General features: G+C 43.4%; 1 protein-coding gene across 18 annotated transcripts in view; it reads left to right on the top strand.

Moving 5' to 3' along the window:
* The window catches only part of LOC122548528 (serine/threonine-protein kinase MRCK alpha-like), a 595,544-nt gene that overhangs the window by 355,915 nt on the left and 223,658 nt on the right, over positions 1-15,971 (top strand). For 10 of the 18 annotated variants that reach the window (XM_087984221.1, XM_087984238.1, XM_087984234.1 and 7 more), the window contains exons 6-7: positions 4,314-4,407; positions 4,965-4,994. In XM_087984221.1, coding sequence (XP_087840347.1) covers positions 4,314-4,407; positions 4,965-4,994 — 124 coding nt within the window. The remainder of the gene's footprint in view (positions 1-4,313; positions 4,408-4,964; positions 4,995-15,971) is intronic. The other 8 variants (XM_087984211.1, XM_087984208.1, XM_087984218.1 and 5 more) reach the window with 1 other exon arrangement.

The raw sequence follows: 15,971 nt of genomic DNA, 5'->3' as shown, positions 1-15,971 counted from the left end.
TTAGAACTATGGTGAGGTGGGGGAAGGGGAAATGAGGAAACTGTTGAAGTCCACATTGATGCCCTGGGGTTGAAGTGTTCCGAGGCGGAAGATGAGGCGTTCTTCCTCCAGGCGTCTGGTGGTGAGGGAGCGGCGGTGAAGGAGGCCCAGGACCTCCATGTCCTCAGCAGAGTGGGAGGGGGAGTTGACATGTTGGGCCACGGAGCGGTGTGGTTGATTTGTGCGGGTGTCTCGGAGATGTTCCCTAAAGCGCTCTGCTAGGAGGAGCCCAGTCTCCCCAATGTAGAGGAGACCGCATACAATAAATGATATTAGTGGATGTGCAAGTAAAACTTTGGATGTGGAGGACTCCTTTAGGGCCTTGGATAGAGGTGAGGGAGGAGGTGTGGGCACAGGTTTTACAGTTCCTGCGGTGGCAGGGGAAAGTGCCAGGATGGGAGGGTGGGTTGTAGGGGGGGCGTGGACCTGACCAGGTAGTCACGGAGGGAACGGTCTTTGTGGAAGGTGGAAAGGGGTGGGGAGGGAAATATATCCCTGGTGGTGGGGTCTTTTTGGAGGTGGCGGAAATGTCGGCGGATGATTTAGTTTATGCGGAGGTTTGTAGGGTGGAAGGTGAGCACCAGGGGCGTTCTGTCCTTGTTACGGTTGGAGAGGTGGGGTCTGAGGGCGGAGGTGCGGGATGTGGACGAGATGCGTTGGAGGGCATCTTTAACCACGTGGGAAGGGAAATTGCGGTCTCTAATGAAGGAGGCCATCTGGTGTGTTCTGTGGTGGAACTGGTCCTCCTGGGAGCAGATCCGGCGGAGGAATTGGGAATACGGGATGGCATTTTTGCAAGAGGTAGGGTGGGAAGAGATGTAATCCAGGTAGCTGTGGGAGTCGGTGGGTTTGTAAGAAATGTCAGTATCAAGTCGGTCGTCATTAATGGAGATGGAGAGGTCCAGGAAGGGGAGGGAGGTGTCAGAGATGGTCCAGGTAAATTTAAGGTCAGGGTGGAATGTGTTGGTGAAGTTGATGAATTGCTCAACCTCCTCGCGGGAGCACGAGGTGGCGCCAATGCAGTCATCAGTGTAGCGGAGGAAGAGGTGGGGAGTGGTGCTGGTTTAATTACGGAAGATCAACTGCTCTACGTAGCCAACAAAGAGACAGGCATAGCTGGGGCCCATACGTGTGCCCATGGCTACCCCTTTGGTCTGGAGGAAGTGGGAAGATTCAAAGGAGAAATTGTTAAGGGTGAGGACCAGTTCGGCCAAACGAATGAGTGTGTTGGTGGAAGGGTACTGTTGGGGGACATCTGGAGAGGAAAAAATGGAGGGCTTGGAGGCCCTAGTCATGGCGGATGGAGGTGTAGAGGGATTGGATATCCATGGTGAAGATGAGGCTTTGGGGGCCGGGGAAACGGAAGTCTTGGAGGAGGTGGATGGCGTGGGTGGTGTCTCAAACGTATGTGGGGAGTTCCTGGGCTAGGGGGGATAGGACAGTGTCGAGGTAGGTAGAGATGAGTTCAGCGGGAGAATGCTGAGACAATGGGTTGGCCAAGGTGGTCAGGCTTGTGGATCTTGGGAAGGAGATAGAACCGGGCAGTGCGGGGTTCCTGGACTATGAGGTTGGAAGCTGTGGGTGGGAGATCTCCTGAGGCGATGAGGTTCTGTATGGTCTGGGAGATGATGGTTTGGTGATGGGGGGTGAGGTCATGGTCGAGGGGGCAGTAGGAAGAGGTGTCCTCGAGTTGACGTTTGGCTTCAGCGGTGTAGAGGTCAGTGCGCCAGACTACCACTGCGCCCCCTTTATCCGCTGGCTTGATGGTGAGTTTGGGATTAGAGCAGAGGGATTGGAGGGTTGCGCGTTGTGAGGGTGAGAGGTTGGAGTGGGGGAAGGGGGTGGACAGGTTGAGGCGATTAATGTCCTGGCGACAGTTGGAAATGAAGAGGTCGAGGGCAGGTAATAGGCCAACACGGGGTGTCCAGGTGGATGCAGTGTGTTGGAGGTGGGCAAAGGGACCTCGGAAGGTGGGCGGGATTCCTGATTGTGAAAGTAAGCTCGGAGGCGGAGGCGACGGAAGAATTGTTCGACGTCACGCATGTATTAAATTCATTGATGCGTGGACGGAGGGGATGAAGGTGAGTCCTTTACTGAGGACTGATCGTTCGCCAGTTTTCACCATCCCTCCAGACCTTCCCCTCACTGAGGACGAACGATCAGTTGAACTATTGAGCCTGTATTGTCTCTCTGTGTTTCTTCTACCAAAATGCATTCCCTCACATTTCTCTGCATTGAAATTCATCTGGCAAATGACTGTCCATTTAGCCAACCTCACTGAAGACTGGGGGTAATCCTCAGACTGCCACTTTATGGGTCCAGCTCTTAAATCTTATATCAAGCTCCCTGAAATCTGTTTTCAGGACCTCATTTGTATCTCTACCTAAGTCTTTGGTACCAATGTGGACCACATCCTCTGCTAATCATCCTTTCCTAAAAGAATTTTCTGCAGTTGTGCAGTAACATCCTATAACCCAGCAGAAGGAGAGAAACATCATTGCAGAAAGAACAGCAGTGAGGTTTGCTACTCATAGGATGCTATGTAAACACAGGTTGTTGAGTATGAGGTTGAAAATGTCAAGGAAGGTAAATTTAAGGCTGAAGGCATTGGTCTTTCTGAGGCTTTTGAATGAAGTCAGATTAGTAAGGTGGAGTGGTCTCCATTCGTCCTGTTTGTTGTTTGTGTTTTAAAAACATTGTTTCAATAGATTCTTATCAAATGACATTAAAACAAGTAGTTGATTGCATTCTGAACTTCTGTCTGATTTCCCACTTCCTTTTTGGGTGAGCGTTTTGCTTGTTGTTATTTTCTATAACACTCATCCTGCAATCAAGTCCTTATTTAAAGTGTTATTGTATGCACATCTGTTTGATGTCTTCATTGAAGGTTAATATATCTGATTATTTTTTATACAGTGATTGACTTCTTATCAGTAATATCTAGAGACAGGCGTTATCCAGCTTTGTGTCTGCAACGTTCTAGAAGATGTGATCAGTATGTTGTGGCCCCAGATCAGATCCCTGAGTTTAGTTATGATCTGCTCAAGACTTCCTTTTCAACTTTTTTCTAAGCAATTATGAAGAGAATAAAGCCATACAGTACCATGGTTTTAAACAACCAAGAATAATTGTTTGAACTGAACAAGTCAGAAAAGTAAAATAATCTACAACATCTATCTTGTAACTAAGCATCCAGAATTGACACAAGGAAATATGAACTAAACAGACAAACCGTGACCTAGTACACCACACTGCGCATGAGATGGCAGATGTAACTAAAGCAGATCCTATGAATTTTCTCAACTATGCATCTGCATGTCAGTGATCATGTATGTTACAAAATCTTTGAGCAATGTTTCTCCCTCACGAAGAACTTCAATTTTCTGCTTTCAAAAATCTGGTCTCTGAATTCCTCAAAGACTGCACAAAATCATACTGCTTCAGTGAGAGCTCTCTTCTCATTGGTCCTATCTGTTTGCCTGGGACTGCATTTCATTGGATTGCCTAGGCTGCAATCCAGTGCATAATGCAGATAAATGCATATCTCCAAGCTAGCAATGCTCTGTATATCACAGGCTGTATTGAGTTATAAATGGCTCCTGGGCTTCTTCTGAGCCCGAATGTTCTCAAGTAGAGAGCCAGTGGTTTTCCATTGCCTCCTCTGCTCCCAAGGGCTCCACTGAGCCTTAATTGCCAGAACTAACAAACCACATCACTTTCACTGCCTGCAATCTCCTTAGCTGCTCGTGGTTTGAAGGCAGGACCCTTCTTTACGGTGCCATAGTGGGTTCCGTGGTGGCTGTTTATGTGCCACAGCACCAACCAGTCAAACTCTTGTCCAGCTGGCTTAGTCCTTTAGCTGTAGAGTGGAAACTGGAAAAAAGCATGTAGTGTCTATCATGCTGTCATGCTCTGTACATGCAGTGAAAGTCTCAGGCGACCAGGAAGTGGTGTCTTTGACCTCTGCGCAGAATTCAGGTAGAGTTTCATGATAAGTACATCAGTAATATAACGTCTACTCTGTCCTGTTGGATCTCCTACATGCTACATTTGGCGTATTACCTGTGTGGACTTGCATTGTATTAGTCTTAAAAAAAAGTATGTAACTTAAATAATAAAAGCTGCAATTTGTTTGGTGCTGACAGGTTGGGATGAGACAGCAGGAAATGCATCCACTGATTGTAAGGCACATCTCTTTTGAGTGAAATGGACTCAGTTTACTGTAGTTGATACTTGGCCTGGAGATTAACTTTTTGTTCTTGTCTTGCTTGTAGGGACATCAAACCAGACAACATTCTACTGGATGTAAATGGGCACATCCGGCTGGCAGACTTTGGCTCCTGTCTCAAGCTCATGGAAGATGGAACTGTAAGTTATGTGGTTTTTCTCTTTTAAATGGTTTTGGAGCATTTTCACTTGTTAAGATGATAGACATGAATGCTGACAATAAACTGTTTCCCAATATTCTTTCATCCTAGTTGTTTTGCGTGTTTTGGTTGCAAAGTAAATATTTTCTCTGCACCTTACCCATGGCAATCCCTCAGTCATAACATCTGTAAATATTCTCCTATTCTCTGGACTGTAAATTAGTGTGTCTCACCTCCACTCGAAGCATCATGTATTATGAGAATACAATCCCTGTTTTCCTAAATACCTGCCTGGCTATTGCTTTAGCCTGGTACTACATTCAACGGTGCTCTCAGATTTTCTGTTCAATTTGAGGTTCTAGTCCATTCAGTTAAATAAATGTTATATCTAAGTACATGCATGCATAAAAAGTAAATTTTATTTTATCATTTTTTAACTGTAAACCTGATGACAGCTATGGGGCTTCTATTGGCAGTTTGAAGTAGATGAGCCAAATGCCCATCCTGTCTGTACTTATCATTGTGATATATTGATGACAGGTTCCTTTTTCATTCCAGCGAACGATTTCTCTACTCAGCAAGGATCAGGTAACCCAGGCAGGCAGCACGTGTGTGTCTCACGCTCAAGCCCTCGATTTTGCACACTGGGGGTCACGCTGTGCCATGCCAGCAGCACTATGCCAACACAAGACAGAAATATTCCAAAATCGCAGTTAACCAAAACTAAATATCCCTTTACCAGGATAAACACCACCTTCATGTGCCGTCTACCAGGATATATACCTTCTCCACACAGCCCTTTACCAGGATATACACCTCACTCTCACAGCCCTTTACCAGGATATACACCTCACTCTCACAGCCCTTTACCAGGATATACACCTCGCTCTCACAGCCCTTTACCAGGATATACACCTCACTCTCACAGCCCTTTACCAGGATATATACCTTGCTCTCACAGCCCTTTACCAGGATATACACCTCGCTCTCACAGCCCTTTACCAGGATATACACCTCACTCTCACAGCCCTTTACCAGGATATATACCTTGCTCTCACAGCCCTTTACCAGGATATATACCTTCTCCACACAGCCCTTTACCAGGATATACACCTCGCTTTCACAGCCCTTTACCAGGATATACACCTTGCTCTCACAGCCCTTTACCAGGATATACACCTTGCTCTCACAGCCCTTTACCAGGATATACACCTTGCTCTCACAGCCCTTTACCAGGATATACACCTTGCTCTCACAGCCCTTTACCAGGATATACACCTTGCTCTCACAGCCCTTTACCAGGATATACACCTTGCTCTCACAGCCCTTTACCAGGATATACACCTCACTCTCACAGCCCTTTACCAGGATATACACCTTGCTCTCACAGCCCTTTACCAGGATATACACCTTGCTCTCACAGCCCTTTACCAGGATATATACCTTCTCCACGCAGTCCTTTACCAGGATATACACCTTGCTCTCACAGCCCTTTACCAGGATATACACCTTGCTCTCACAGTCCTTTACCAGGATATACACCTTGCTCTCACAGTCCTTTACCAGGATATACACCTTCTCCACACAGTCCTTTACCAGGATATACACCTTGCTCTCACAGCCCTTTACCAGGATATACACCTCACTCTCACAGCCCTTTACCAGGATATACACCTCACTCTCACAGCCCTTTACCAGGATATACACCTCGCTCTCACAGCCCTTTACCAGGATATACACCTCGCTCTCACAGCCCTTTACAAGGATATACACCTCGCTCTCACAGCCCTTTACCAGGATATATACCTTCTCCACACAGTCCTTTACCAGGATATACACCTTCTCCACACAGCCCTTTACCAGGATATACACCTCGCATTCACAGCCCTTTACCAGGATATACACCTTGCTCTCACAGCCCTTTACCAGGATATACACCTTGCTCTCACAGCCCTTTACCAGGATATACACCTCGCTCTCACAGCCCTTTACAAGGATATATACCTTCTCCACACAGTCCTTTACCAGGATATACACCTCGCTCTCACAGCCCTTTACCAGGATATACACCTTCTCCACACAGCCCTTTACCAGGATATACACCTCGCTCTCACAGCCCTTTACCAGGATATACACCTCGCTCTCACAGCCCTTTACCAGGATATACACCTCACTCTCACAGCCCTTAACCAGGATATACACCTCACTCTCACAGCCCTTTACTAGGATATACACCTCACTCTCACAGCCCTTTACTAGGATATACACCTCACTCTCACAGCCCTTTACCAGGATATACACCTCACTCTCACAGCCCTTTACCAGGATATACACCTCACTCTCACAGCCCTTTACCAGGATATACACCTTCTCCACACAGCCCTTTACCAGGATATACACCTCACTCTCACAGCCCTTTACCAGGATATACACCTTGCTCTCACAGCCCTTTACCAGGATATACACCTCGCTCTCACAGCCCTTTACCAGGATATACACCTTCTCCACACAGCCCTTTACCAGGATATACACCTCACTCTCACAGCCCTTTACCAGGATATACACCTCGCTCTCACAGCCCTTTACCAGGATATACACCTTCTCCACACAGCCCTTTACCAGGATATACACCTTGCTCTCACAGCCCTTTACCAGGATATACACCTTGCTCTCACAGCCCTTTACCAGGATATACACCTCACTCTCACAGCCCTTTACCAGGATATACACCTTGCTCTCACAGCCCTTTACCAGGATATACACCTCGCTCTCACAGCCCTTTACCAGGATATACACCTTGCTCTCACAGCCCTTTACCAGGATATACACCTTCTCCACACAGCCCTTTACCAGGATATACACCTCATCCGTGACCCTTTATCAGGTTAAACTCTTTCACACAGATCTTTTCCAAGTTTAAACACCTCACTCATGGCCCTTTACCAGGATAAACACCTTCTCCACACATCCCTTTATCCAGATAAACACCTTCTCCATAATGTCCTTCACCAGGATAGACACTTCACTCAATGCACTTTACCAGGATAACACCTCAATCTTACGATCCTTTACCAAAATGAACCATAACCCTAACCCTCACTCACAAGGTCATTTACCAGGAGAAACACCTGACTCGCACACAACCATTTACCAGGAGAAACACCTGACTCGCACACAACCATTTACCAGGAGAAACACCTGACTCGCACATAACCATTTACCAGGAGAAACACTTGACTCGCACACAACCATTTACCAGGAGAAACACCTGACTCGCACACAACCATTTACCAGGAGAAACACCTGACTCGCACACAACCATTTACCAGGAGAAACACCTGACTCGCACACAACCATTTACCAGGAGAAACACCTGACTCGCACATAACCATTTACCAGGAGAAACACCTGACTCGCACATAACCATTTACCAGGAGAAACACCTGACTCGCACATAACCATTTACCAGGAGAAACACCTGACTCGCACACAACCATTTACCAGGAGAAACACCTGACTCGCACATAACCATTTACCAGGAGAAACACTTGACTCGCACACAACCATTTACCAGGAGAAACACCTGACTCGCACATAACCATTTACCAGGAGAAACACCTGACTCGCACATAACCATTTACCAGGAGAAACACCTGACTCGCACACAACCATTTACCAGGAGAAACACCTGACTTGCACACAACCATTTACCAGGAGAAACACATGACTCGCACACAACCATTTACCAGGAGAAACACCTGACTCGCACACAACCATTTACCAGGAGAAACACCTGACTCGCACATAACCATTTACCAGGATAAACACCTGACTCGCACACAACCATTTACCAGGAGAAACACCTGACTCGCACATAACCATTTACCAGGAGAAACACCTGACTCGCACACAACCATTTACCAGGAGAAACACTTGACTCGCACACAACCATTTACCAGGAGAAACACCTGACTCGCACACAACCATTTACCAGGAGAAACACCTGACTCGCACATAACCATTTACCAGGAGAAACACTTGACTCGCACACAACCATTTACCAGGAGAAACACCTGACTCGCACACAACCATTTACCAGGAGAAACACTTGATTCGCACACAACCATTTACCAGGAGAAACACCTGACTCGCACACAACCATTACCAGGATAAACACCTCATTCTCTTTGCCTTACACATGTTTACCAGGATAAATGTCTCACTCACACCATTCTTTACCACAATAATTTTACCAGAATGACAATATGGCCATTCAGGTTAAAACCAGTATTATACCACTGGTGCAGACAGACAGAAGTACTGAAAGACATTGGCCTTACACAAATACATTATACTTTGCTGGTACTTCAGTTCTTTGCCTAAGGTGTACCATTGCATGCAAACTTACGATTCTCATCTCCTTCACCGATGTTCATTCACTGTTGCCCATGCACATGCCTCCTTATCAGCAGTGCTGTACTGACCCAGCTGCATTGTACCTGAAACACATGTCTGCCATACACTGTTCATATAATTAATTCCTTACTAAATTCTCCATGAACCTTTCATGGTATGTTTATTTCTAATATTTTTGAGTAAACATCACATCTGTATATTGTGGTTTGTATGCAGCTAGAGATACTTCATGCTTATCCCATTGACATAAATTGCAGAGCTTATCAAAGCTTCAGTAGCACATGTAAACATTAATTTTCTTAGGACAAGCACCAGTATTTACTGTGTGGTAGTTAAATTGCTGCAGTTTAGCAGTGAAAGAGAAATGTTATTTTTAAATATTAAAATTAAGCATGCACTTTAATTCCCACGAGATATTTCCTGAGCACAAAGTTGCATGTATCTGCTGGGTTTGAGACAATTTTGCTTATTGTCTGCTGAGTTATTTCTGCTCAGAGTGCTTATTGTTGCTGGATTTTCCTCTTCTCTCAGTGAATCCAATGCCTAAGTTGAGTGGCAAATGGTATGTTGGCATATTTCACAGCGACGTATTGATCTTTGTAGGAATTGCACTTGCCTCTCACTTTTGATGGATTTGTATAGCACATGATATTTTCTAATGATATTGGAGGAGATTCAGCAGAACATCTTGATACAATTTGAATTTGGCCTTATACGTTACCAAGCTTCCTTCAGTAATATACCCAAGACTGAGACCTTTACAACCTAGGTAGATGAATTGACAGCACAAAATATATATACATGGATATGATATAGTTATAATGACAGAGATATGGCTGCAGGGTGACCAAGAATGGGAACTGAGCATCCAGGGCTTTTCAATTTAGAAAGGACAGACAAGTAGGGAAAGGAGGTCAGATAGCATTGTTAGTACAAGTAATTCAGCACAAGAGTGAGGAAGGATATTTGTGTAGAATATCATGATGTGGAATCTCTGTGAGTCAAAATAAAAATGACCAAGACTCTGAAAACAATCATAGAGGCTATCTTTACACCCCTAAACAACAGCAAGATGTAAGGAAACACATGAAACCGATTAGAGACACATGTAATAAGGTTGTAGCCATAATGGGTGATTTCAATTGATTGGATAAACCAGATTAGCAATAATACTGTGGCAGAGGAATTCCTGGAGTGTATACATGATGTTTTTTTTCAGACTAACATGTTGAGGAAGCAGTTAGAGAGCAGGCTGTCCTAGACTGGATATTGCGCAGTGTGAAATACTTAATTAACAATCTGATTGTGCGGTGTCTGTTGAGGAAGAGAGACCATAAAATTACAGAATTGATCATAAAGATTGAGAGTGAAAAAGTTAAATCTGCATCTAAATTAAGGGAACTACGAGGGTATGGGCACTGGTTTGCAATGGTGGATTAGGTTTATAGTGGATAGGCAATGACTAATACTTAAGCAACATATGTATTAATTAAAGCAATTATTCCTATATGATGCAAAAATAAAATAGGAAAGGTGGCTCAACCATGGCGATCAAAATAAATTAGAGATAGTATTAGATACAATAAGGAGACATAAAATTGCCAGAAAAAGCAACAAGCCTGAGGACTGGGAGCATTTAAGAATTCAGCAAAAGACAATAAAAAGATTCATCAAGAGGAAGAAAAAGGGGCTCCATTATACTTGCATGGAGCATCAAAATTGACTGTAAAACCTTCCTAAAATATGTGAAGAGGAAAAGATTAATGAAGAGTAATGTAGGTGTCTTAGTTATAAATGGGGGGACATTGTACTGGGAGCAAAGAAATTGCAGTATTGAAACACATTTGGTTTACCTTCCTGGAATTGTTACAGAACCAAGGATCTCGTGAGAAGGAGAAATTAAATAAAATCAGTATTGGTTAAAAAAAAGGTACGAGAGAAATTAATCGTGTTAAAAACTGACAGTTCCCCAGCACCTGATAATCTGCATCCGCAGGACTGTGTCAGAAATGAGGAGAATTCTTTTTACTTAAGAGTTATGGACCTTTGCGATGTTACCACAGCCATGATCACATTGAATGGCAGGGCAGGCTTGACGGGCTGAATGGCCTGGTCTTTTCCTGTGTTTCTAAGTATGTTTTTCCATCTTATTGGATCCATCAACGCATGCCTCAGACCTGATCTAGTAACTATTTCCTGGAGGACTCAACAAGCTTAGTCAGTAAATGCAAAATACTAACAAATGCTGGAGATCTGCAGTAAAAACAGAAAATGCTGGAGAACCTCAGCAGGTCAGGCAGCATCTATGGAGAGAGGGAGAAAGAAATAGAGTTAATGTTTTGAGTCTGATTTATAAGACCTTATAATCTTTGCAAGCCCTGTATGAGCTACTCTGCTACAAAAGATAGATTTCTTATCATAGATTTGTACATTGTTTTTTTTTAATTTAATCTACTTTTCTAATCAACTAGTTCAGAAATGTTATTACACATCTCTGGAGCAGATGGGACTTGAACCTGGTCCTCTCAGTCCAGGGGTAGGGCCACTACCACTATGCCACAAGAGGATCCTTTCTATCTTGAAAGATTGAAACCTTCAACCATGTGAAATTTTCAACTATTACAAAGACAAAGCCATCCTGTTACTGAAGAAAAGACTTGTAGTGTTAACTTTGTTTCTCTCTCCATAGATGCTGCCAGACCTGCTGAGTTTCTTTAGTGTTTATTACCTCAAGTTACTTGTTACCTGCAGTTAATGTGGAAAATACTCAGATTCATATCTTAACTAGCAAAGCTTGAGTCATTAGGAATCGGGGAGAAAACTCTGCTGGTTGAAGTCTGACCTGGTAAAGAGGAAAATGTTTGTGTATGTTGGAGATCAGTCATCTTAGCTACAGGATTTCTCTGATAGTTCCTCAGACCATTGAACTAGGCCCAACCATCAATGGCCTTCTTTCCATCTTAATTGTCAGAAGACGGGATATTTGCTATTTTTCTCATACTGAAGCAGTCCATGCCCAAATGCAGCAAGACCTGGACAAAAGCCAACAGAAAAACAGACATTGCTGGTGAAACTCAGCAGGTCTGGCTGTCTCTGTCGTTCATCAATGTCCTTTAGGGAAAGAAACTGCCTTCCTGACCTGGTCTGGCCTACATGTGACTCCAGATCCACGACAATGTGGTTGACTCTTAAATACCCTCCGGGCAATTAAAGATTGGCAATAAATACTGCCTAGCCAGTGACACCCTCGTCACATGAATTAATTTTAAAAACACAGTCATTGCTAATGTTTTGAATCTATTGACACCAGCATAACTATGTTCTGGACAATGTCCAGGCTTGACCTGACAAATGGCAATAACATCCATGCCACACAAATGCCAGGCAATGAACATCTCTAAGAAGAGAGAATCTAACCATTGCCCTTGTTGAATCCTCTGTTATCAATATCTTGGAGATTACCATTGACCGGAAATTGAGCTGGCTTAGCCTAATGAACACAATGACAACAAGAGCAAGTCAGAGGGTAGACATTCTGTAGTAACTAGGGCACTTCCTGACTCCCTAAAGCATATCCACCATTTACAAGGCAGAAGTAAGGACTGTGATGGAATACGTGGATGAGTGCAGTATCAACAACAGCAAAGAAGCTTGATGTCATCCAGGACTTGACACCATATTCACAATCATTCTCTCCCTCTACCATTAATGCTCAGTAGCAGCAGTGTGTCCCATTTAGATTAGATTAAATTCCCTACTGTGTGGAAACAGGCTCTTCGGCCCAACCAGTCCACACCGACCCTCCGAAGAGTAACTCACCCAGACCCATTTCCCTCTGACTAATGCACCTAATACTATGAGCAGTTTAGCATGGCCAATTCACCGGACCTGCACCTCTTTGGACTGTGGGAGGACACCAGAGCACCTGCAGGAAACCCACGCAGATACAGGGAGAATGTGCAAACTCCATGCAGACAGTCACCCGAAGCTGGAATTGAACCTGGGACCCTGGTGCTGTGAGGCAGCAGTGCTAACCACTTAGCCACTGTGCCACCACTATGATGCATTGCAGAGATTCAGAAAGACTCCTTCAACAGCACCTTCCAAACTATGACCACTACCATTTAGAAGTACAAGGGCGGCAGATGTGTGGGAATACCCTCACCTGCAAATTCCACTCCAAGTGGCACTCCTTTACTGTTGTTGGGTCTCAATTCTAGAACACCTTCCCTAATATTATGGCATTGTGGGTCAGCTAGAGCAAATGGACTGCAACGGTTCAAAAAGGCAACTCACCACCCCTACCTTCTTAAGGGCAATGAGGGGTGGGCAATAAATACTGGCCAAGCCAGTGATACCCAAATTCCATGAGTGAATAAAAAGGAACGGCCTTTTACTTATGATGGTCTCCTGTGCCTTTCCTTTTTAGTTTTTCCTCTTTCCCTATTTTTTCTCTTTTGGGCAGTGTGTCTACTTGGAGTATGAGTAACATATGCAACTTATTGACATTATAAATCTTATATATAATCATTAGATGGTACTATGTGATGAAGCATCTTGTTGTTGTTTCTAAATAATAGTGAATGCCATCTAGAAAGATGGTTGTTGCGGTTAGTGTTTAGAATTTGGGCTGTCATTAACACAATGAAAAGGAACGCTACTGGCAAACTTAGCTGATTCTGCAACAACTGTGAAGGGCAAACTAGATTAGACGGTAGTCATTAGGGATAAAGGGATACTTATTTTAAGGGAAAATAGACATATTCCAACAAGTTAGAAAATTCTGCAATCCTTGGTAGCATCAAACGTAAAGGAAAATGTATTGTACAAAGATGGGTGGCACATCAAAACATTAGACAGAAAATCAAAAATAAGTGAAGATTGGCTAAAAGATTAATAAGAGAAAGTTAATTAGAAATATAAAGATAGATAGCAAGAGCTTCTATAAATGTTTGAAAAGGAAAAGAATTGAGTTAAAGTGAACATGGAGCATACAGAAAGTGGGTCTAGCGAGTGGCGGAAAATAAGGAGATTACAACTAAGTTATAAGTTAAATAGCTGTTTTGCATTGGTTTCCACTGTAGAAGGTACAAGTAACATCTCAGAAATATCTGTAAATCAGGAAGTGGAAGGGAAGGATGAACCCAAGAAAATGACAAGCACAAAGGAAATGGTACTGAGCAAATATTCAGACCAGCAAGCTGACAATTCCCAGGTCATGATGAACTTTATCGGGGGGAATAGAAAAAGTGGCTTATAAGATATTGATTTTAATGCTGCAAAATTTCCTAAGTTTTGTGCGTAAATAGACCTATTATATTGAACAATAGATAACATTATTTGCAAAAAGGACACTATAGGTTAGTTAGATCAACATCTGTCATTGGAAAGATGTTAGAAGTTAGTATTAATGGAGTCATAACACAGCACTAAGAAAAGCTTAATGTAATCAAACGGAGTCAACAAAATTTTGAAAAAAGGGTAGTCATGTTGATCCAATTTGATTGAATTCTTTAAGGATATAATGTGTTCTGGATAAAGGGAAACTGGTGGGCATACACTTCTTAAATTTTCAGAAGGCATTTCATAGGATCATAGAATCCCAACAGTGTGGAAGCAGACCATTTGGTCCGTGGGGTTCACACTGACCCTCCAGCCAGCATCTCAACCCGACAGCCGCCCACCCAACCCTATTCCTGTAATCCTGCATATCCCATGGCTAATCCACCTAGCCTGCACATCCCTGGACACTCTGGGCAATTTAGCATTGTCAATCCACCTAACCTGCACATGTGGGAGGAAACCGGAGCACCTAGAGGAACCCACGCAAACATGGAGGGAATGCACAAATTTCACACAGACAGTCGCCCGAGGCTGGAATTAAACCCAGGTCTGTGAGGCAGCAGTGCTAACCAGTGAGATGATTTGATGAGATGCCACATGAAAAGTTATTTTGGAAAATAAAAACTTATGCTGCCAGGGCTAATATATCAGCATGGATAGAAGATTGGTCAGAAGAAAGACAGGAAACAGAAAGTAGGCATAAATGTTTCATTTTCTGTTTCATAAGATGGTGTGCCACAATGATCAGTTTTAGTCCTCAACTTCTTACAATTTATATGATTGAATCAGTGAAAGGGCCAAAGGTGTAAATGCTAAATTTGCAGATGACGCAAGATAGTTCAGAATGTGAGAGTACAAATGAGGAAGCTACAAAGGAATAAGTTAAGCGGTGGGAAAAGACCTGGAAAATGGAGTATAGTGTGGAAAAAATGTGAAATTGTCCATTTCAGAGTAAAAAAAAACATTCAGAGTAAAAAAAAACATGTTGAGAAATTGCAAAGATTTGAATGGAGGGATTTGCATGTCCAAAAGGAATCACCAAAAAGGTTAGTATGCAGGTGCAACAAATGATAAGAAAAGCTAATAGAATGTTATGGTTTGTTGTAAATGAGTTGAATACAAAGATATGCAGGCTTTTTTCAGTTTTATAGGATATCGGTAAGACAGTATCTGAAGTACTGTGTATAATCTTGGTCTCCATATCTGAGGAAGATGTAATTGTTTTGAAAGCAGTTCAGAGGCTTACTAGACTAATACCTGGACTGTCTTGTGAGGAAAGGTTGGACTTAATGGGCTTGTATCTCCTGGATGGTAGAAGTGTAATGAAGAAGTCCTGAAGAAGGGCTCATGCCTGAAACGTCGATTCTCCTGCTCCTTGGATGCTGCCTGACCTGCTGCGCTTTTCCAGCAACACATTTTCAGAAGTGTAATGGGTGCCTTGCATCAAACAGATGTAATCCCGAAGTGAAAGAACCTTCATTCCTGTGAAGATTCAGGAACTTGGGCTTGGTGTTTAATAATGGGTCGCCCATTTAAGACAGTGGTCAGCTATGATCTTATCAACTGTCTTGAGGGACCAAGCAGCTTACCCCTGCTCCTAATTTGTACGTTTTTGTGGCAGAGAAGTAGATTTAACATGATAAGTCAATGAACTTTCCTCAACTGGCTCATCAGAAGTTGCTCATGTATTTATATTCAATATCCTCTCCAGAAACATTGGGAAAATGTCTTAAAAAGCACTTTTTAAACGGAAGTCTGAATTGAGACTTGGTTGTTGTTTGGGCTTTAGGCTTAGCTTTAGTGTGA

This window comes from Chiloscyllium plagiosum, unplaced genomic scaffold, assembly GCF_037043375.1.
Source record: "Chiloscyllium plagiosum isolate Xiang-an unplaced genomic scaffold, Cpla_swu_hap1 HiC_scaffold_3, whole genome shotgun sequence".
Lineage (NCBI taxonomy): Eukaryota > Metazoa > Chordata > Chondrichthyes > Orectolobiformes > Hemiscylliidae > Chiloscyllium > Chiloscyllium plagiosum.
Note: the sequence above shows the minus strand (reverse complement) of the source record. Positions and strands in the feature narration are given on the sequence as shown.